This window comes from Furipterus horrens, unplaced genomic scaffold, assembly GCF_987537825.1.
Source record: "Furipterus horrens unplaced genomic scaffold, mFurHor1.1.pri manual_scaffold_4, whole genome shotgun sequence".
NCBI lineage: Eukaryota > Metazoa > Chordata > Mammalia > Chiroptera > Furipteridae > Furipterus > Furipterus horrens.
The window spans coordinates 53,347,899-53,369,951 of record NW_028327174.1 but is presented as its reverse complement, the minus strand read 5'-3'; the positions used below and the strand labels follow the sequence as shown (position 1 = coordinate 53,369,951).

The 22,053-nt window shown below is 39.6% G+C and overlaps 1 protein-coding gene across 1 annotated transcript in view; it reads right to left on the bottom strand.

Moving 5' to 3' along the window:
- Positions 1 to 8,927: 8,927 nt before the first annotated feature.
- Positions 8,928 to 22,053, bottom strand: part of SP1 (Sp1 transcription factor) — a 39,573-nt gene continuing 26,447 nt past the window's right edge. Inside the window, exons 4-6 of the mRNA XM_090273259.1 lie at positions 17,114 to 17,282; positions 14,047 to 14,246; positions 8,928 to 13,043 (exon numbers count right to left, since the gene is read on the bottom strand). Of these exons, the coding sequence (XP_090129385.1) occupies positions 12,730 to 13,043; positions 14,047 to 14,246; positions 17,114 to 17,282 (683 nt within the window). The 3' untranslated portion in view covers positions 8,928 to 12,729. The remainder of the gene's footprint in view (positions 13,044 to 14,046; positions 14,247 to 17,113; positions 17,283 to 22,053) is intronic.

Here is a 22,053-nt window from a genome sequence, read left to right as displayed (position 1 = left end):
GAAGGCAGTTTCCTCACCCAAAGCCTTGGGTAACTACTCCTCTCAAAGATAAACATTCCAGTCAGGTTTATGGAAAGTAAACCTACTTTGGCCAGAGTTTAGAATTGAAATAATGATAGAAGGGGTAAAAATCTGAGAGCTAAGGGATTAGAAAGGTCCTGAGAAAGGACCTCAGGATAGGAATAAAGGTTTCCTGGATAAACATACACAAAGATCTTCATCAGAATCCCCTAATTAAAGTCTGCAGTGGCCCAATAATTGATCTTTGACCCCAATGACTACAAAGTTAAAGTGAGTTGTTTATCCATTCAACTTAGAAATATGTATTAGGTCCCAGTCCTTTTTTTTTTCTTTTTTTTTTTTCTTCCTTCTTTTTGAAAAGATTTTATTTATTTTTAGAGAGAGGGGAAAGGAGGGAGAAAGAGGGAGAGCAATATCAATGTGTGGTTGCTTCCTACGCACCCCAACTGGGGACCTGGCCTGCAACCCAGGCATTTGCCTTGACTGGGAATCTAACCAGCAACCCTTTGGTTCGCAGGCCGGTACTCAATCCACTGAGCCACACCAACCAAGACTAGGTCCCAGTCTTATGGTGTTTCATTAGGTGCTGGGCCTACAATGATGTGTAATTCCTGCCTTTCAAGAACCCATAGTCTGGAAATGCAAGAAAATAAATTAATTAAGCAACAAGAAAATTATGTATCTGACCAGGAGTGTGAACAAGCAGTTAAATAAGCAGCTATATAAGCAGAAAGATCAAAAAAGCTAATTCTGTCCAGGGCATAAAAGATAAGACAAGAAAGATGCCCAGAGGGTTTCACAGAGAAAGGAATCTTTAAATCATCTCAAAGGTGTAAATACATTGAAAACAAGTAAAAGGAAGGTGATTGTTATAGGCAAAGGGAACAGCAAGAATAAATAGCAGAAAGGTGTGAACACAAAATATATGCATTGAGGGCAGATGGTGTAAGCAGGAGAAAGGTATATGATATATAAAACAGAAAATCACCCTAGAGATAGACTTGAGACCAGACTGGAAAGGTTTCAATTCCCTATCAAGGAGCTCAGACTTCTCCTAAGAGCAAAGGATTTTAAGAAGGGCTCTGGTAGCAATGTGAAACATAGATGACTGGCGCTCAGGGAGCTTGGAAGCAAGATCAGCTACAAGACCTAAGCCAAGGTACCAGGACAGTGTAAATTTAAAAAATAAAAATAAAGGAAAAAGAGACTTCTGGCCAAGATGGAGGCATAGGTAGACATGCTACATCTCTGTCCCATCCACAACGAAAGGAATAAAACTACCTCAAAACTGGAAATAACCAGAAGTTTCAGAAAACTGAGCTGCATGGAAGTCCAACAAAGACATAAAGAAGAAATACTCATCCAGACAGGTAGGAGAGGCGGAGCTGGGGCAGAGAGGACACGGTGTGGAGGTGGTGGTAATAACAGAGGCTGTGGCCAGCCGTGGAAAGTGCAGTCACACATTATAAAAGTTGGGAGGGACATCTGGGGAGCGCTTCCAGCACCAGATCAGACTGTGCAGCTCAGGGTTCCAGCATTGGGAAAAATCAAACCTCATTGCTTTTCACTGTGAAAACCAGTGGGGTTTGGGGCAGAGCAAGAAACTGCCCGTCTCTCAGCAGTCTGTTTGTTTAGAGGGCCCCTGCAATCCTAGAATGTCTGCAAACCCACCCACTCTGGGAACCACAACAGGACAACAGCTAGAGAGGCACCAGTCCCATACGGGAAGTGGGAGAAGTGCCTGAAAAAGGGATGAGTGCTGAGCAAGTAGCATTGTTCCTTCTCAGACCCCTCCTTCACATACAGCACCACAACTTGGTGAAACAGGTCGCCCCTCATTGAGGAATACAGAAGGCTCTGCCCCTTACAACGTAACAGGTGCATGCGACAGCTCTACCTAAGACACAGAGTTAAACACAGGAGCCTGTCAAGTTGAGGAGACAAAGAAGTATGGCCCAAAAGAGGGAACACATCAAGGTTCCAGTGTAAGAACTAAGCAATGAGGAAATTGCCAACCTAACAGATACTGAGTTCAAAACACTGGTGATAAAGATGCTCACAGACTTGACAAATATGCTTGAGTACAACAAATGCAGAAGGGAAGAAGTAAAGGCTATGCTCAGTGAAACAAAGGAAAATCCACACAAAACTAATGGTGAAGGGAAGGAAACTGGGGTTCAAATCAATGATATGGAACATAAGGAAGAAATAAAAAGTCAACTAGTACAGAATGAAGAAACAATAATTGAAAAAAATGAGGAGAGGCTTAGGAACCTCTGGGACAACTTTAAACATGCCAACATCTGAATCACAGGGGTGCCAGAAGGAGAAGAGGAAGAGCAAGAAATTGAAAACTTATGTGAAAATATAATGAAGTAAAACTTCCCAAATTTGGTGAGGGAAATAGACACACAAGTCCAGGAAGCACAGAGAGTCCCAGACAAGGTAGACCCAAAGAGAACCACACCAAGACACATCATAATTAAAATGCCAAAGGTTAAAGATAAAGAGAGAATCTTAAAAATAGCAAGAGAAAAGAAGAGAGTTACCTACAAAGGGGTTCCTATAAGACTATCAGCTGATTTCTCAAAAGAAATTTTGCAGGCAAGAAGGGACTGGCAAGAAGTATTCCAAGTGATGAAAAGCAAGGACCTACAACCTAGATTACTCTATCCAGCAAAGCTATCATTTAGAATGGAAGGGCAGATAAAGTGCTTCCCAGACAAGGTAAAGCTAAAGGAGTTTATCATCACCAAGTCCTTATTATATGAAATGTTAAAGGGACTTATTTAAGAAAAAAAAGATCAAAACTATGAACATTAAAATGACAACAAGTTTACAGCTATCAACAAGAGAACCTAAAAAAATAAAAACAAAAACTAAGCAAACAACCAGAATAGGGACAGAACCATAAGTATGGGGATCACTTGGAGGGGTGTCAGCTGGGAGGGGGAAGGGAGAGGAATGGGGAAATGGTGAGGGGATTAAGAAGCATAATCAGTAGGTACAAAATAGACAGGGGGAAGTTAAGAATAATATCGGAAAGGGTGAAACCAAATAACTTATATGCACGACCCATGGACATGAACTAAGCGGGGTGGGATTGCTGGAGCGAAGTGGGGTACTGTGCAGAGGGGAGCAAAGGAAAAAGAAATTGGAACAACTGTAACAGCATAATAAAATATACTTTAAAAATAAAGGAAAAAAGATACATTGTATTGGTAATATTAACAGGATTGATAATCAATGTTGAGAGATGAAAGGGAGAATAGAAAAGATGATTCTGACGTTTCAAGTATAAAGGCTCAAGGGGTAGTAATACTGTTAAGTGAGATGGGGAGCACAAGGGTTATTTCCTCTTCTTACATGTTGAGTTTGAGTTATCCGTGGGATATCCAGATGAAAATGTCCAGTAAGCAGGCTGCCAGGTTGAAAGAAAATTTAGGGCTTAAGATTAGGGATTCATCAACATGTATTTAATAACTAAAGAGTAGATGTAACTTGCTCCCTGGCTGGTTTGGCTCAGTGGATTGAGCGTCGGCCTGCGAGCTAAGTGTCGCTGGTTCGATCTTCCAGTCAGGGCACATCAGAGAAGGAAAACTCTGATTCCAAAAAACCTCCACCGCCTTGCGGCATACCTCTTCAGGGGAAAGGCTAAGGGAGTAAACCCCGACAGAAAATCCGGAGCCGGAGTCCCTAAGGCGGTTTGACGTTGTAGTCAACACCGGCAACTCCTGCGGCGCACCTGAAACCAAGCTGTATTGACTCCGTCTTTCCCTTGGATCCTTCAGCTGCGAAGAGAGGGGGGGTCTGCTGCATGGGCAACAGCAGACCCTCCATATCACCCTGCCCAGGCTCTGTAGCTTCAGCTTCACTGGAGAGGACACTCCAGCGTCATCGCAAGATGTCAATTCAACACGGGAGGAGACAGATAACCGTGTCACTCCCGAGTCGGACTGCACAGCCATTCTCGGCGGTGCAGATAGACTCTTAAGAAGCTACACCATCGTCTCTCGAGACGGACGGCTGCCAAGGAAGGAGATGTAACTTGCTTAAGGTGGTGAGGAAAGGACACAAGGCAGGTAAACATTAACACTCAAGGGACAGAAAAAGAAGGAAGGAGACTAAAAAGAATAGTCAGGACCTGGCTGGTGTAGCTCAGTAGATTGAGCATTGGCCTGCAAACCAAAGGGTTGCAGGTTCAATTCCCAGTCAGGACACGTGCCTGGGTTGCAGGCCAGGTCCCCAGTTGGGGGCGCATGAGAGGCAACCACACACTGATGTTTCTTTCCCTCTCTTTTCTCCCTCCCTACCCCTATCTCCAAAAATAAGCAAACAAACAAACAAATAACTAAATAGAATATTCAGAAAGGCTCAAGGAGAACCAGGAGAATATCAGTTTCACATTCCATGGGAAGAAAGCTCTCAGATGTAGTTACAGGGAGATCTGAGGCTAATGACTGAAAGACCACTAAAGCTGGCAACGAGATCTTTGTAACAAACAACTTGGCGCGCTGACTGATGTGGTTCAGTTGGTTGAATCTCATTGTCCTGCAAAGCAAAAGGTCCCTGGTTTGGGTTCAGTTCCTGGCCTGGGTGGTGGGGCTATCCCTGGTTCAAGCATGTGCGAAAGGCAACTGATGGGTGTTTCTCCCCCACCTCTCTCTTCCCCCTCCCTAAATTAAATAAAATATTTTTAAAAGAAACAAATAAACAATTTGGTAAATGATGGGAACTGAACAAATAGCCAGAGAGGTAAATAAGAGGAAAATTGAGTGTAATCTATTTTGGGAAATAAAAGAACTATATCAGTAGCTAGAAGAGGAAGCCAATTTTTCAAAATGGAAGGAGGGAAGAGATTTTAATGTGCTGATAGGCTGACAAAAGAGATCTCAGGCAAAACTGAAGATAAAAGGAGGAAATATAAAAACAAAGAAATATAAGTCTAAGAACATGAGCCCAAGAGACAGGGTTGAACTTGCAAAAAAAATATTTTCTCTTAAGAAGCTGGTGAATACATTGATGTTTGTAGGGATAGGAAAGGGAAGTTGGAGGAAATTTGTGCTTCTGTTTTCTGCATAAAATAGGAATCAGATCATCTGCTGAAAAAATGGATTGGGAAACTTGCAATTAATGGCGTCAGTCTCACTTGCCAGACTACAAAGTACTTGGAGGCAGGGCCTGTCTTATATTTTATGTTCAACATAACTTAGTACCCAGCACATAGTAAAGGCTTGGTAAGTGTTTATTGAATGAATAGATGACACCACTATTAAAGAAGGCCCATTTAAGGGTATAAAACAAAACCCAAAATAATGTCCCCCCAAAAGTCGAATGTTAAAATGTCTTATTGCTGATGGCTACCACAAGGAAATCAAATGGCTGACTTTACTCATTGTTGAGTGACTCACAAAGCAGGCACAGGGAGTCAAATGAGCAAAATAATCAAGAGTGTGGGTAGTTACAGTATAAATAGTTGACCAAGGATTCTTAGGTAGGGAAGGAAAAGCTGTAGGCTGATGGAAAATCAGAAAGGCTCAGGTTTCAGAAGGGATTAAAATCCAGATTCAATCATGTTGGCATAGGCTGGTATTAACTTAATGTAAAATATGTTAAGGCTGGACCTTGGTTCCCAAATACAATTCTCCAAATAAAAAGAACCAAGGCTCCTTGGAGAAATGGCTCATTCTAGAGTTGGGGCAGGGGAAATACAAGTTGAGCCTGAAGCATCTTGTTTATTAAAATCCAAGAAAGTGCTCAAAAAATTAAAAGGATGTAGATGTATCAAAGGGACACAAGAGCCAACCTGGAAGAGCTTGCAAATGACTTAAGCTGGGACAATTTGAACAACAAAATAATGTATTAATTATAACAAACTATAAAATAAATTTACCCAATAATTTAATTCAAGTATTCAAAAGAGAGTACATGTAATATAAATTAATGGGGAAGAAACTATTTCCTCACAGAATTCCAAATATTCTACGTAGCTACTGCATAGAAGAGGCTTTAATTTCCATTAAAGGTAGGATAGGCTTATTGACTTGCATCCAAAGAATAGGAAAAGAGAAACCAGATAAACCTAACACTACCTTAACCAAGTGATGAGAGTTATCATCAGTAATGTCATGTGGCTATCACATACCCCTTGACAGGATGTGATGAGAAGGGAATTTCACCTGAGTGGTATTTTTTTCCAGAAACCCATAAACTCAGTCTAATAATGAGAAAAACATCAAATTCAGATTTGGGGTCATTCTACAGGACACCTCAGCAATACTTACAAAAACTGTCCTGATTATGAAAAACAAAAACTCACGGACTACAGGAGACTGGGGAGGCATTTCAACTAAATGCAATGTGGTATCCTGGAATGGCTGCAACAGGAAGAGGAAAGACATCAATGGGAAAACTCATGAAACGCAGAGCCTGGGGCGTAGCTAATGTACCAATGCGAATTTCTTAGTTTTAACAATGTACCATGATAATGTCAACAATGGAGAAAACTGGGGAAGAATATATGGGAACTTTTTGTACTCGGCAACTTTCCTTTAATAGTATAAAAAAAAAAAAAAAAATTCGCCCTTGGCTGGAGTGGCTCAGTGGATTCAGCGTTGTCGGCCTGGAAATCCAAGGATCACTGGTTGATTCCCAGTCGGGCACATACCTGGGTTACAGGCCAGGTCTCCAGTTGGGGGTGTGCAAGGAGCAGCCACATACTGATGTTTCTCTCCCTCTCTTTCTCCCTCCCTTCCCCTCTAAAAATAAATAAAATTTAAAAATAATATTTAAAAAAATTGTCAACTAGTGTGGCTCAGTTGGCTGGGCATCGTCCCACAAAGCAAAAGTTTGCCTGTTCAAGTCCCAGTCAGAACACATGCCTGGGTTGCAGGTTCGGTCCCTGGTCAGGGTGTGTACAAGAAGCAAACTGATTGATGTTTCTCCTCCTCCTTTTCTCCCTCCCTCCCCCCTTCTCTAAAAGTAAAATCATTTTTTTTTAAATAAAAGTATTCCAAAATAAAAATATTAAGCCAAAAATGATGCTGCTTCTGTTCCTCTTGGCTCTCCATATTTCTATGAAGTCACAGTAGACCGATCTGGTCATGACATGTTTACCTGGGAGTTAAGTGTAGGCCAATTGTACTGATTAATATGTACAGGAGCACAACGATGTAGCTGGAAAATTTTTAGGTTCAGTACATTATGTTACAGCCATACTCTCCCCATTCCCAACCTTTTCAACACACCAGAGACATGCCTTTTTATTAAAAAAAATTTTTTAATTGGTTTACAAAGGAGCTACAGACTACATTGAAACTAATCTTTGTACAAAAAGGCAAAAAAAAAAAAAAAAAAAAAAAAAAAAAAGCGCGCCCCAAAACACCCAGAGACAGAAGAGAAGGTAGGAGGAGACACAAGAAAGATACAAGAGTAAGAAGAAACTGAAAGACAAGAATTTAGCATCATACATACAGAATGGGGCTGGGGGCAGGGGGACCAAGATGAGAGCATTTAGAAGTATTTCTCCACACAGCCCTGGTGATAATTGGATTGGAACCGACAACAAAAACAGCATGACTTATTAAGAGGTTTAAAAAGGCAACAGTGGTATGAAGACTGGTTATTGCCAGTGTTAAGAGAAATAAAGTTGTTTAGGCAACAGAGACTGGCACAACACTGCCCCCCCCCTCCCCCAAGAATGACAGACTTGGGAGAGGAAGCAGGCCGAGGCAGTAGCCATTGGTGTGTAGAAGGGGACTCCTCAGGTCAATCTCAGCATATTTTCTCCATCTTACTCCAGTCTTTGATCCCTAGATTCCAGGTAAGGGCTATGGGATGCCACTGGGAGAAAGGGGGTGATCAGAAAGACGAAGACCTGCCCTTGTTGACACTGTTCAAGAGCAGTTGCTGGAAGTGTAGGGCTGAGCAGACGAAGCCCATTCCCTTGTGGAGAAGGCACAGTGTCATTCCTGAAGGTGATAGAAACACACACACCCCAGGAGAGGTATCAACAGTCATCACTACCTGCAGCCCCAGCTTAACCCCATTTGTTTTTTTTCTGATGCTGCAGAAAGCTGAAGAACAACTCACATCTCCTCGCTTAGCAGATGCAAGAAAGGCTGGTGTTTTATAAGGAAAGGGAAAATGGGACCCAATACTCATTCCTCTCAAAGGAACTTTGTGGAGGAAATAGATTTGAGTTTTGGAAGTCAAAGTTAGAGAAGACCTAGGGGAAGAATGAATCCAGGAACATCCCCCCTTTTCCTTCCCCAGCCTTCAAATTAAGGCAAACGAGCCAAATCGGGGAGAGGGAGTAGGAATTCAAGCTTCAGGCTGCTTAATGTCTTCCTGGGGGCTGGTGTTTAAGGAAGGCAAAGAAAAGAAACAGGTCAACCTCAAAGCTGGTCTGCTCATCCTTCTAAAGAGGTCTGTATCCCAGGAGGAGAGCCAAGAGAGGCACCAGAGTACAGGCTCCCAAACAAAAGTAAAGCAACCTGCCCATATTTTATCAGCAGTTTTTAAAAGCAGTTTTCCGGGGTTGGAGAAGTTCCATGTCCTCCTCCCTTTCCCCAAAGCTACTGCTGCCACCTTTCATCCTTGCACATAAGTTACTGGCTCTCTTCTAAGAGAGATGAAACTCTGAGATTTCACATCTCTCCCTCCCAACCCCGAGAGGCTACCCAGCTTTGAACAGGGGTAAGGAGAACTATGCAAAGGGCACCTCACTTGAGACGGCTAGTCTATCCTCATTTCCTTGGTACCTGGATCTCCAAAACTCGTTTGATCTGATCCCAAGGTCCAAAAGGCATCAGGGTACTTAAAATTGAATGAAAACTTTAAGCAAGTAGCACCAGAGCTCCCCCAAAACATAACAGGGGCTTGATTAATACCCCCAGGACCCCTCAAAAAGTATATAAATTTATTGCATCTTAGCAAAGATCTGCAGCTTCCAGTATTCACACAATGTGAAGATAGTAATACAAAATATATTCTGAAAGTCAAACATCTGCAGTTTATAGTGCTTTCTCAGATTTGTTAAAAAAATACAATGCTTAGTTTCCTATATAGGATATACAAAAGCAAAAAAATATATATGTATATAGTAGAAATAAACCAATCAGCCATAGTAATTTACAGCTTTTGTCTCTAACCCTCCCCCACTCAAAATCTTTGCCTCATTCTGCAGTTTATACTTTCTGGAACCAAAGACTGTATTAATTCTGAACTGGGCTGAGAAATATCCATTAAATTTCATTCTGCATAGCACCCACAAACACGGTGCTGGCTGGGAGGTCCCTGAAGGAAGATGGTGTGGGTTGTTACTGCTCTGGGTAAAAAGTGAGACAGTCAAATGACAAGCAGATGAAAACTGAATGGGCAACCACGAAGAACAAGGAAATGAGTGCTTTATACTCCACTCCTCTCTGCAAAGTTTGGTCATGTAAAAAAACTTAAATAAAAAAGGAACTAATGTAAAGAAATTTTTAGAAATCAGTCGTGGCTGGTGCAGCTTAGTGGATTGAGCGCTGGCCTGTGAACCTAAAGGTTGCTGGTTTGATTACTGATCAGGGCACATGCCTGGGCTGCAGGCCAGGTTGCCAGTTGGGGGTATGCGAGAGGCAACTGATCAACTGATTGATGTTTCTCTCCCTCTCTTCAAATAAATACCTAAAATTAAAAAGAATATGCCTGTCAGTTACATTAATTTCTGCTGACCAAAAGTTCAAAAAAGGGGATTTTCAGCAATAAGCTCCTGACTCAAGGAATATAGGCTCCTAACTTCCCATGGAGAAGACTAACTGGCTCACTGCTGCTGGGGAACAAAAGCAGAAGCTGCTTCAGTTCTGGGGACCAACAAGATACTGGATTTGTAGCTTCCTTGGTGAGAAGAAAATTGGGCAAATGGAAAGAATTGGATATAAATTCATTCACACTGATGCTAATGAAAGCGGTGGAGGGTAAAACAACATTCCATGCTAGAGAGAAACTTCATCAAAATAACACCCTAAAAGTTTGTAGTACTCAGCTTCGTTAAGCTAGTTTAATAATTTCATACTGGGGAAGATTCCATTCCTTGAATGTTCTAGCAAAATACTGCCTCTTTCCTCCAAAAGATGTTATGTACATGATTACAGCCATAAAACAACAGGTTCTGAGTTCTGTCTTTCAGGGAATAAAAGGTGTGACATGTGGCTGGGCATGGATGACTTTTACTTTAGTATTAACAAAATCTATCTGGAGAAAGTTCCTTGCAATGGTTCCCGAGTTTAAAACAGCATTAAGTCTGCAGAGAAAGGATCGAGTGGAGTGGACTATTTGTTTAGAATGTTAACAGTTATTGTAGTTCAGGTTAAACAACACAAACTTACCCAAACCCTAATTTGGATAATTTTATATAAAATATATAGTAGAATATAGCATCATCTATTTGTAGTCAAGGTAAAAAAAAAATATGAAAGAAACTAGGATTCTGCAATAGATGGTTTCACTTTCAAACACAAAAATAGTTTCTTCTTTTAAAAAGTGCAGTAGAATATACCCCATTCAGATGTTAATAACAGTATAGGAAATGGAGTAGCCAAAGAACTTATATGCATGACCCATGGACATGAACTAAGGGGCGGGGGGATTGTTGAAGGGAATGGGGGTACCAGGCAGAGGGGGACAAAGGGGGAGAAACTGGGACAACTGTAATAGCAAAATCAATAAAATATATTAAAAAATATCCCCCATTCATAATTGTACTAATTTAGCATAAGCAAAGAAATGACCTCAGGAACATACCCAGGTTTTAAGATAGATTTCTAGGTAATGGACCTGAAAGACATTTTGATCTGAATTTGATTTATTTTCCAACAATTTTAAATATAATTTTTCATCTGTGTGTAGATATATACAGGCACAAACACACAGTCACACACAGTCACACACAAAGACTTTACTATCAGATCAGGGTAATTTTTTTATTGCAGGTCTCTTTTAGTAATGGCTAACAGAAAACCTATCCCCAACCTATCAGATTACACACATACACACAGCCATTTCCACACTTCCTCACAGTGAAAAGCCCTCTGACAAGATACCAGAAGGTCAAGAGAGCCGATGTTTTAATGGCTGGGCCTTGAGGACAACTCTGGTTGCATTTAAATCTCAGTGCCAAATGCACTAAGAATTCCCTGCCGCTATTAATTTTTGGATCAGTCTCTTCAGGAATCAGGCCAGAAGAAAGAAGGATGCTTTCTCCTGATCTCTCCTATAAACCAGTGGTAAGACAAGATTTCTTTTTGTTCTGGGCTATTGTTCCCATGATCATGTGCTTCCTTTTCCCTTAGGAACCACCCAAGGAAGAGTTAAGGGAAAAGTTCAAAGAACCACTGCCTTGCCACTAGTCCATGCTCTGGAGTTCTGCAGAATGGAAACCCAGAACGGATTCATTGCCTGATGTTCCTTAATTATGTAATGGGAAAGACACTACTGGGGATGTTCAAAAGAGAAAGTTTACTTCCTTTCAGAATGTGAACTCAGAAGCTTATGTAAAACCAAAGCTCAGAGCGAACTTGGAAGACAGCTGTACAAAAGTCCAAATACTCCAGCTCCTGAACTGGACTACTGCGTCACTTCCACTTCTGAGCACATCATTTTCCTATTAAAAGCCCTCACCTATTTATTTTTTGACCATCTTTTGACAGTTTACACAAACTGATCCAATTATAACCTTCAAAGGACCTCTTGTACAATTACACAGAAAGACTTCTGATTCTTGATGCTTAGAGCCGCTGAGGAAGAGAGATGACTTTGACTCTCCAGCACGAAGAGGGTGCCTGCGTCAGTAAGTAGTATTCTGAACTCTCTCCACAAAGTCACTTCAAGCATCATCTTGGGCTTCAAGGTTTCTCCATTCTGTTGCTGGTACTAAAGACTTTAAAAGATTCACAGAAGTGCCTTATCAAGGAATCACTACCAAAAACATGAAATGATCAGGTGTGAGAAAGGGAGACAGAAAGGACTGAGTCAGGAAAGGAGTGCAAGAAGCTGATCCCAAATAAAAAGACAAAATCAAGGGAAAACAATATGTATGTATATATAACTAAAAGCAGGGCATATGGATGCTTAATCTAGTGGGAAGCCAAGACAACATCTATAGAAGCTTGATGTGTCACAACAAGGCTCAGCCATAAGGAAATAAGGCAATATAAAAAATGACCAAGGTATTTTGGTCACAGAATGGTCTCCTTCCTCCTCCTAGCCACCCCTGCAAATGCATTTCTATATATCTTTTTTTTAATATATATATATATAATATAGAATCTGTTTTTTTGTTAAAAAGTATTTCAATGATCATATATATTTATCAAGGCATGATGGCTTTAGGAAAGGGGGGGGATCCATCATGAGGGAGCTGAGAAGGAGAACGCAGGACAGGGAGGCTGGGGTAAGAAATATAAGAAACTGGGGTCAAACAAATTCTCATCAAAAGGTGGCACCAACAGAATTTTCACTAATGTTTCCCACTGCAAGGAGGTACTGATGATATAGGTGAGTGCCAGGACCCCATCTCTTTTCTTGTATCCCTTTCCAATTCTTCCCACCACCATGCATTTTAATGCCTCATGGCTCTCTCTCCCACATGTCTCTTGGACCCATGCTACCTTGCATCTCAGGGTTAATGGGTATAGCCCATATGTCTCTGGCCCTGGGTGCCTGATCTCAGAAGCCATTGCCACTGATATTAATGGACTGCAGATCCGCCACCTGCATGACGTTGATGCCACTGTTGGCAAGACGAGCAATACCCTCTGGACAGATGGCCTCCATGGCTACCATATTGGTGGTAATAAGGGCTGAAGAAGTGGCAGCACCACTGCCTTCTGAACCTGCCCCACTGTCCAGGGGCAAAGTGCCCACACTCAGGGCTACACCTGTGCCTCCCTTCTTATTCTGATGGGTCTTGATATGTTTTGACAGGTGGTCACTCCTCATGAAGCGCTTGGGACACTCAGGGCAGGCAAATTTCTTCTCACCTAAGTGAAAAAAAAGAGAAAACAGATAAGAAACAAACATCTCAGAAAGCAGGGAGTACCTTGTCCAATTACTGCTTTCAAACTTTATCAGGCAGAATATTAACCCAGTTTTAAAAGGCAATAAAACCAAGAAAAACCTGTTATCTTTTCTTTTTGTAGGAAGCAAAACAGGTAAGGGTCGGGGAGTGGCAGTTCTTTGCCATACATCGTCACACCACACACTCAAGAAGGAGAAAGTGTCTGTAGCCCTCCATTACCAGCTTAAGTCCCAATTTTCATTCTTACCAAACTTTATTGCTCACCCCTTGAACCAAATATCTGTGGGGAAGGGATACATCAACTGATTTAAGCCAATCACAGCCATTCCTGGAGCTGGGGGTAGGGTGAATCCCATCCGAACCACATAAACAAGAATAGAGACAGAGGGATTATTTTCAAAGGAAATTTGGCGTTCTGGGAGGAGGGGAATAAATAAAAAAGAAAAAGAAGGATGGATGGAAGGAAGGAAGGAAGGAAAGAAGGAAAGAAGGTAGGTAGGTAGAAAGAAATACAGCAGAAACATGTGGCAGGACTGAGAATACTAAGAATAATGGAATCATCCAAAATTCCACTCAAAACCTAGCTCCTTTTAATTTTTAAAAACTGATTTTAGAGAGAGGGTAAGGGAGAGGAAGGGAGGGAAAGAGAGACAGAGACAGAAACCTCAATTTATTATTCTACTTAATAGAGCATTCATTGGTTGATTCTTATATGTGCCCTGGCCAGGGATCAAACCCACAACTTCAGAGTACTGGGACAACACTCTAACTAACTGAGCTACCCAACTAGGGCCCTCGTTTCTTGCTTCTTAAAGGTTTTCCAGATTTACTCCAATTCTATTTGTGATTCATACATTTAGTTCCAAAAGTAAGTTGCTCATTATTTTTAGTAGTTTCAGAAATGAATTTTGTGCCTTTCCATTCTGGCCTATTACTATATCTTTCTTCCCCAGGCTCCTACTCACCTGTGTGTGTGCGTTTGTGCCTCTGTAGCTCATCCGAACGTGTGAAGCGTTTCCCACAGTATGACCAGGTACACATGAATGGCCTCTCGCCTGTATGCCAGCGCAAGTGTGCCCGTAAGTGTGAGGTCTTGCCATATACTTTGCCACAACCCTGAATGTGGCAAATGTGCTGTTTCTTTTTGCCAGGATCCCCAGAGCCTCTGAAAGTGAGAAGACAACTATTCATCAATCATTCCAGAGATAAAAATTAAAGAACCACAAAGTGTCAATAGCAATTACCCACCCACTCAAAACTAACTCAAACTTTTTTTTAAAAAAGCTTCTCTTTAGTATCAAAATATAAATCTCTAGTTGACTCTGGTTTATGTACTTTTTAAAGATGCCATTTATTTATTTTTAGACAGATGGGAAGGGAGGAAGAAAGAGATGGAGAAAAACATGGATGTGTGAAAGATACATCGCATGCTCCCAACAGGGGACCTGGCCCACAACAGGCATGTACCTTGACTGGGAATTGAACCAATGGCCTTTTGGTTTGCAATCTGGTGCTCAATCCACTGAGTCACACCAGCCAGGGCAATTCCTTTTTTTTAAAGATTTTACTTATTTTTTGGGAGAGGGGAAAGAAGGAAGAGAGAGAGGGAGAGAAACATCAATCAGCTGCCTCTTGAATGCCACAACCAGGAACCTGGTCTGCAACCCAGTCATGTGCCCTGGCTGGGAACCGAACCTGCGAACCTTTCTATTCACAGGCCAGCACTCAATCTACCGAGTCACACCAGTCAAAGCGCAACTCTTGATTCTTAATACCCAAAATTCAAGTTGTAGGTTTTCTCTCAACTGGATATTTGCTCTTTTCTACTTTCCTGTTCCTTATTCAATTTTGATGTTTGATGTTTAAAGAAATAATCTTTCTCATGTGATTTCTTCTATTTTTCAAGAAGCTTAAGTCTCAATACAAGCATTTTCCATAGAAACTACTGTGATTATGGTGGTATTTTTGGCTGGGAACTTGCTTATGACCAAAGGGTCTCTCCATTTAAGAACTTTAAGGAAAACATTTTATACCTACAGAACTTTTTTCCTAAAATAGAACTCAAGAGCCAAATGGTGAAGACTAAAAGGTGAAAAGCTGGACCAATATCAGGGACTTAAGTGGAAGAGGAAGATGGACTGAAAAAAAGTTAATAGAGGGGAGTAAGAACCCTAACTAATCCAAGGTATGTTAAAAAAAAAATTCCCTGAATGCAGCAGATCCTAAGCTCTCAGGAATCAGCTATGAAACACCTTTGCCAAACCAATTTTTTCCATGTGTCATCCATTAGTGGGCATTGGGGAGATTTCAAAGAGGGACTTTTCTTGGGGTTTAACAGCACATATTATTAGCAGAAGGAAAAAAAAATAACGGAAATGAAATCACATTTAGGTGAAAATCAGAGAAGTTCCTTCAAAAATTTAAATCCACTTTATCCTTTGTTAGAGAGAAGCACTATTGTACTCAGTGCTTTTAATTAAGGTTTTTAATTTTTTGTTTTGGTACTTTTCCTATTTTTGTGCTTATTTTTTTAGGGACAAAAACTTTAACAGATTTTTTCCCAAAGGCATTTGACCCTTTGAGTGCCAACATTGCTGTGAGCAACACTGACAAATTTTCCCATAAGTGCCAGCGTCACTCCCAGTGACTCTTTTCGATCGCTATAAGTGTAAATAACAATGGAATAATTCATATTTTATGTTTTGTTCTTTTTGTACCTCAGCCTATATATTGATGTAACTTTTTCTCGTGTTGACCCAAATTTCAAATTCTTACGCTTGTTCAAATACTGACATATTAATTCTGTTATAATTTTTACTTACATTTTAAATGGTCCTTTTAATTTCATTTCTTTGCAATAATCGTCGAAACTCTATGCAGTGTGCATGATAAGGAAGCTTTTGCTACTGTATTGTTTTTGCATTTCATTTTTGTTTATAAACTGTTTTTCACTGTTGATATCTATTGATATATGTCTCTAGTGTGAATGCTGTTTGTATTCATTTTTTTGTACACTACAAAGTTTTCTTTTCTTCCCCCCAAAATTTACACACTATTTGGCATACTTCTTGCTTGTTATCCATGTTGCTATGTGTTTTTTCAAATTATAATCATAGGTTTTATATTATGCCATATATTATACTTCAAGTCATACTGAAGAATTTATTTTTTCTACAATAATTGTTATAATAAAATAATTTAATGCCATGAATTTTTTGCTAAATTCCGTCAAAGAACACTGCTTACAAAAGAAAAGTGTATTTACTATATGTTGTGAAATTTTCAGCAAATTATTATTAAATAATAATGTTTTTATAGACATTTTTCATAAACTCTGCACTCCTCAGCAAAATAGCCTGACATTTCTCACATGAATTTTAGCAATTACGCATGGCACTCAAAGGGTTAAACAACTATGTAACTTTTTAATCTCTTAAAAGCTGTGCCTTGAAGGAAAAGAAAAGAACTTGGAACTCTCCAGAGACAACTGAATAAGCAGGTACTACTAATGAGAAAGCTGTCAGAACTTTGTTCTATAGGACATGTTAGAGCCACAGATGAAAGAATTTTCTATCTGGACTTGGCATTTTTATCTATTTTGAGGAAAAATAAAGACTCTGGAAAACTCTTTTATTCCACACAGCCACTGTAAAAACACATTAGTGTAGGTATTTTTTTCCCTCTGCAACACTGTTTCATAAGCAACCATGGTAAAACCATCTCAAAACAGCCATATGGTAACAATCATTAAATCAGCTTGCTCCATCTGATTTCCTTATCTATAGGAGAAAGCAGGTACCTATTAAGGCCCAAGGTCTTAAGAGTTAATGAAAGGATCAGAGCTGGAAAAGATCTTATAATATAGCTTAATCAAATGTATTGTGCTATCTGTGATCCCTTTGCAACACTGCCAAGTCTTAAATGTTTATAAAAAGAAAAATCAACCCCCTTCTTACCTCCAAATCCATTAATTTTTCATTCTTTATTTTCATTCTTTACACTACTCTTAAGATACTGGCTGGGTCAACTTACCTTCCTTCACTGTCTTTACAGTAGGGGCAGGTGCATGCTTCCCGCCGGGTCCTCCGACCAGCTTGCGGTTGGGGATCTGGACTGTTCTCTCCTTCCTCTCCTCCTGCTGTGTCATCATGTATTCCATCACCACTGGCCCCATGAAGGCCAAGTTGAGCTCCATGATCACCTGAAATTAAAGAGTAAAGAGTCAAGATGGGAAATAGGGGAGGTCATCATGGCTGCAGGCATCTCATTGACTACATTTACAGCACCATTCCTTCACAGCTTTGAAGTCACATTAACTCATATCACCCATACTTGAAGTCTTAAGAAGTACTGCTGAAAATACAAAGAGCCAAAATACATGAAAACAGGGTCAATCTTACCTAATTTTTAAAATGCTGCTCTATACTGGACTTTTGCAATTTTTCACTTATCAGATTACAAAAAGTTTAAACTCTTAACAATGCAAAGCATCAGCAAGGGTATGGGGAAATAAGCATTTTTTATATATAGGTGGTGATAAATTAGAACAACTTTTGTGAAGGCCAATTTACTTTATTATTAAAAATTTATATGCACATCTTCAAAGTAATTCCACTTTGAACCAGCAATGTCCTATGGAGATACTCGTAAGTATACAAAGATATGACAATAATGTAACACCAAAAAACTAGAAACAGCCCTGGTGGTGTGGCTTAGTTGGTTGGAGTGTAGTCCCGTAACTGAAAGGTTGCAAGGTTCTATTTCCAGTAAGGGCACAATGGCTAGGTTGCGGGTTTGGTCCCCAGTCCAGGTGCATATGATTTCTGAGCCCGGACGCATGCAATCCCAGTCCGGGTGCTTACGGAAGCAATCAATTGATGTTTCTCTCTCTGCCTTCCTCTCTCTTTAAAAGCAGTACAAAAATAATGTCCTTGGGTGAGGATTAAAAAAAAAGAAATCTAAGCAATCAAAATGTACACCACTGAGGCACTAAATAAATTATAAATGTATGCAATAGACTACTATAGATTCAGTTTAAAAAATGAAATGAAGGTATGCACTGTTTCATAAAGATGTCCAACATTAATCTTTTATTCATTCCCAGAGTTAAACTGCTATGGACTCAATGAAATGGTAACAACTAAAAATAAGATTTTAAGGATTTCCAAACTAGAAATCATATAAACCTGAAAGGGAAAACTTTCTGAAATGAGCAAAAAATTGTACTGAATATTCACAGCTGAGAAAACTACCTGTACATTAAAAATTCTGACACAATGAGAAGAGGAAAGAGCTAGCTAACCCCCCAGGAAGGTTTTGATTTGGGACTGAATATTTTTCAGAATGCTAGAAAAATGAAGAAAATATAAAGCATATATTCTATTATGTCATATTTTTATCATTCGCTTTTAAAGATAAAGTTTGTATGAAATCACTAATTTTTGTCCTGGATAAATTAAAATAGATGTTATAAAGCCGAGGCCAGTGTTTTTCAAACTTTCAAAACCTGCAACCCAAAGTAAAAAATACTTACATTGGGACCTAGTACGTACACATATACTTGAAACAAAAGCTTTATAAACAATGCTTGCCCTTATGATAAACAGTATAGTCCTAAAATTTTTAGACTCTATTTAAATTTTTTTCCTTAGTGCTGGTCATGACCCAGTATATGGATTTTAGGAACTACTAATGGGTTGGTTACACTTGACATTTAAAAAAACTGCTCCAGGCCAATGGACAGATGTAATGTTTTAAAGGAACAGATAACATTCTTCTCAGGTTTTCAAAACGTCTATCAGCACGTATTCACCTACAGAAGTACCTTGTAAATAAAGTTAAGGACTCTATCCATATTTAAGATTTCTATAAATGGAATGAATTGGCCTGCTTTATTTTATTTATTTTATAAAGAAGGAAACTAAAGTAAATGGGATATATCTGACTTACCATCTAAAATCTAGACTTTAAAAAAATTTTTTTAAATAATTTGTTTGTTTATTTATTTTTAGAGAGAGGGGGAAGGAGAAATAGAGGGAGAGAAACATCACTGTGTGGTTGCCTCTCACTCGCACCCCCAACAGGGGACCTGACGTGCAACCTAGTCATGTGCCTTGACTGGGAATCGAACCAGCAACACTTGGTTCGCAGGCCAACCCACTGAGCCACAGCAGCCAGGGCTAAAAACCTAGACTCTTAAATAAACATAAATAAATAAACAAATTAAATTTTAGGCTCCTGCTTATATTCTGTATCTAATCTCTACTCTTTTCAGCTCATAAACATAATTTTGAGTTCCTATGCCTAATAATAAGCTTCCCTTGTGCTTTCCTGCTCACTCTACCACTTCTAAGCACCAGCCTATGGCATTATGATAAATTTAATAAGAATGTTTTGAGACTTTCATGATATTGGCAGAGCTAAAACTGAAAATTACTGGAGTACAGGGTTAAGAACTATTTCTGAAGTAAAACAGACCTAGATACGAGTTCCTGCATCACCATTTGATGAACTTCTAACAGTGAGCAAGTAACTTCTCTAGTTGCATTTCTCCATCAGTAAAATTGGGATGAAATATTATTCTCATAAAGTTATTGTGAAAAACAAACAAAACAATATATGTAAGATGCTCAGCATAATATATGTAACATAACAAACATTCAAAAACATTGTAGTTAATATTATTAGGAAAACATCATGTGGGAAAATCAGTGAGAAATCATGGATTAAGCAATAGAATATAACAGTATTTTGTTTAATCGACTTGCCTTAAAAGCTGTTACTGACTGGAAACTCCCCCTAGTGGGGATGGAGAATTTATCCTTTGAAACTAGCCCAAAAAGGCAAGTTTTAGTAGGCAAGGCTAGTTAGGATGCTAGTTAGTAGAATCACCAATGGTTACCTATGAAAAATTACCTTCAAAAGATAAATTTATAAATCTGTAGATCCAGCTATCTACAATAGGTTTTTAGAGTTAAGATAAGACAAAATCGGCCCTGGCAAGGTAGCTCAGTTGGGTACAGCATCGTCCCACAAATGCCAAGACTGAGGGTTCAATCTGGTCAGGGCACATACAGGAATCAACCAATAAATGCGTAAGTGGGTGGGACAACAAATTGATGTGACTGTCTCTCCCCTGCTTCCTCTCAAAAAAAAAAAAAAGAAAAATTTAAGACAAACCTGTGGTTACACCTGAAACAAGCACAAAATAATATTGACTGTAAACTGTAATTTTATAAAAAGACAAAACCATGGTGCAGATAAACAAATTATCTTCTTTAATTATTTTCCAAGTTACCTAACTCCATTAAAATTTGAGAAGCAATTCACTAACCCCCAAAGCTCTCCCCTGTCCCAATCAACAGGAAAGAGGCAAACCTTTCTCCATTTTATTGAAACATAATGTTAATTCAGGACAGGGAATAACTGTCAAGACAGAAACAAAGACATACTTAGTTATTGGGGCTCTTTAAAACCATATGTCTAACCCTCTTTTCAAATGAACAGTCAAAACTAATATTCTCCTGGACACCCACTACAATTCTTAAAAAAAAAATTTTTTTTAATCTATTTATTTTTAGAGAGGGGAAAGGAGGAAGAAAGGGAGGGAAAGAAACATCAACATGTAGTTAGTTGCCTCTCAGGAGCCCCCAGCTGGGGCCCTGGCCCACAACCCAGGCATGTGCCTTGACTAGGAATCAAAGCAGTGACCCTTTGGTTTGCAGGTCGGCACTCAATCCACTGAGCCATACCAGCCAGAGCTCATATTTATTTCTGAAATAATTTTTTCTTATTTCCACTTTTTCCCTGAGGTCTGTCACTTCTCTTTTCAAATTCTCCTTTTCTCTAATCACTTCATTTCTGAGACTTTTCCATATTGAATTTGTACTTTCAGTAACTTCTTTCATTTCCCTAAATTCTTTTACCTCATTTTGAATTTTCACCTATTTTGTGAGCATATTTTTTCAGGGTCCTTTCACTGCTGGAGGGACTGTTTTTCTGTTTCTTTCTGTTGTTTTTAGTACCTTTTGCTAGTCGCAACTTTATATGGAGTCAGATTTATTTCTAAAGTAAAATGAGTTTTCCTGAAATTTTAGGAACAAGCGGTAGAAGCCAGGAAGGCTTTTCTAACTTTCATAGCTTTAGAGATTCTTTTTTTCTAATTTTTGTGAAATGATTAAAACAAAAACAACACATAACTCTTCATTCTTTCTGATATCTACTCCTCTGCTTTCTCTTACTTTTCTGTCCTTTTCTTTTTCCCTATCTTGCTCAGTGTGGATTCTGCTCCTAGAAGTTTCTCCTAAATTCTAAGCTTTGTGTTAGAACTTCAGTCTGTAAATTTCAAAAGCTGTCAAACTCTATCCCCATTCCCTTGTACATACCCTCTAACTGAATCCTTCAGAACACCTTCCTAGTTTCAGTTGCTGTTCAAGATGTTCTCCAGTGAATACCTGTTAGCGATTTAGAGGTTCTCCTGTTCTCAGAGCCATTAAAGGCCTGTTGCCTTCCCTCTGCTTCCTCCCCTTCACAAATGTCAGTAATCTGTAGATCTTACACGGAGTTGTGGTTTTTTTTTTGTTTTTTTAAGAGAAGGAAAGGGAGAGAAAGAGAGGAGAGAAACATCGACAGCTTGCCTCTATGTGCCCTGACCAGGGACCACAACCGCAACCTGGGCATGTGCCCTAACCAGGAATGGAACCTGCAACCTTTAGGTTTATGGATGACGCTCCAACCAGCTGAGCCTCACCAGCCAGGACTACAGATCTTACAGTTTGTTCCCACCTGCTGATTCATTGTAGATATAAGGTTTCATTGTAGAGTTTTGGGTCTGTTCTTCCAGTTTCTCCAGCTAGTGTTAATTTTTTGCTTTGTAACAATTTTAGATTTATGGAAACACTGCAAAGATAGTTTAGAAAGTTCTTGTAACCTTGGCTGGTGTGGCTCAGTGGACTGAGCATCAGCCTGTGAAC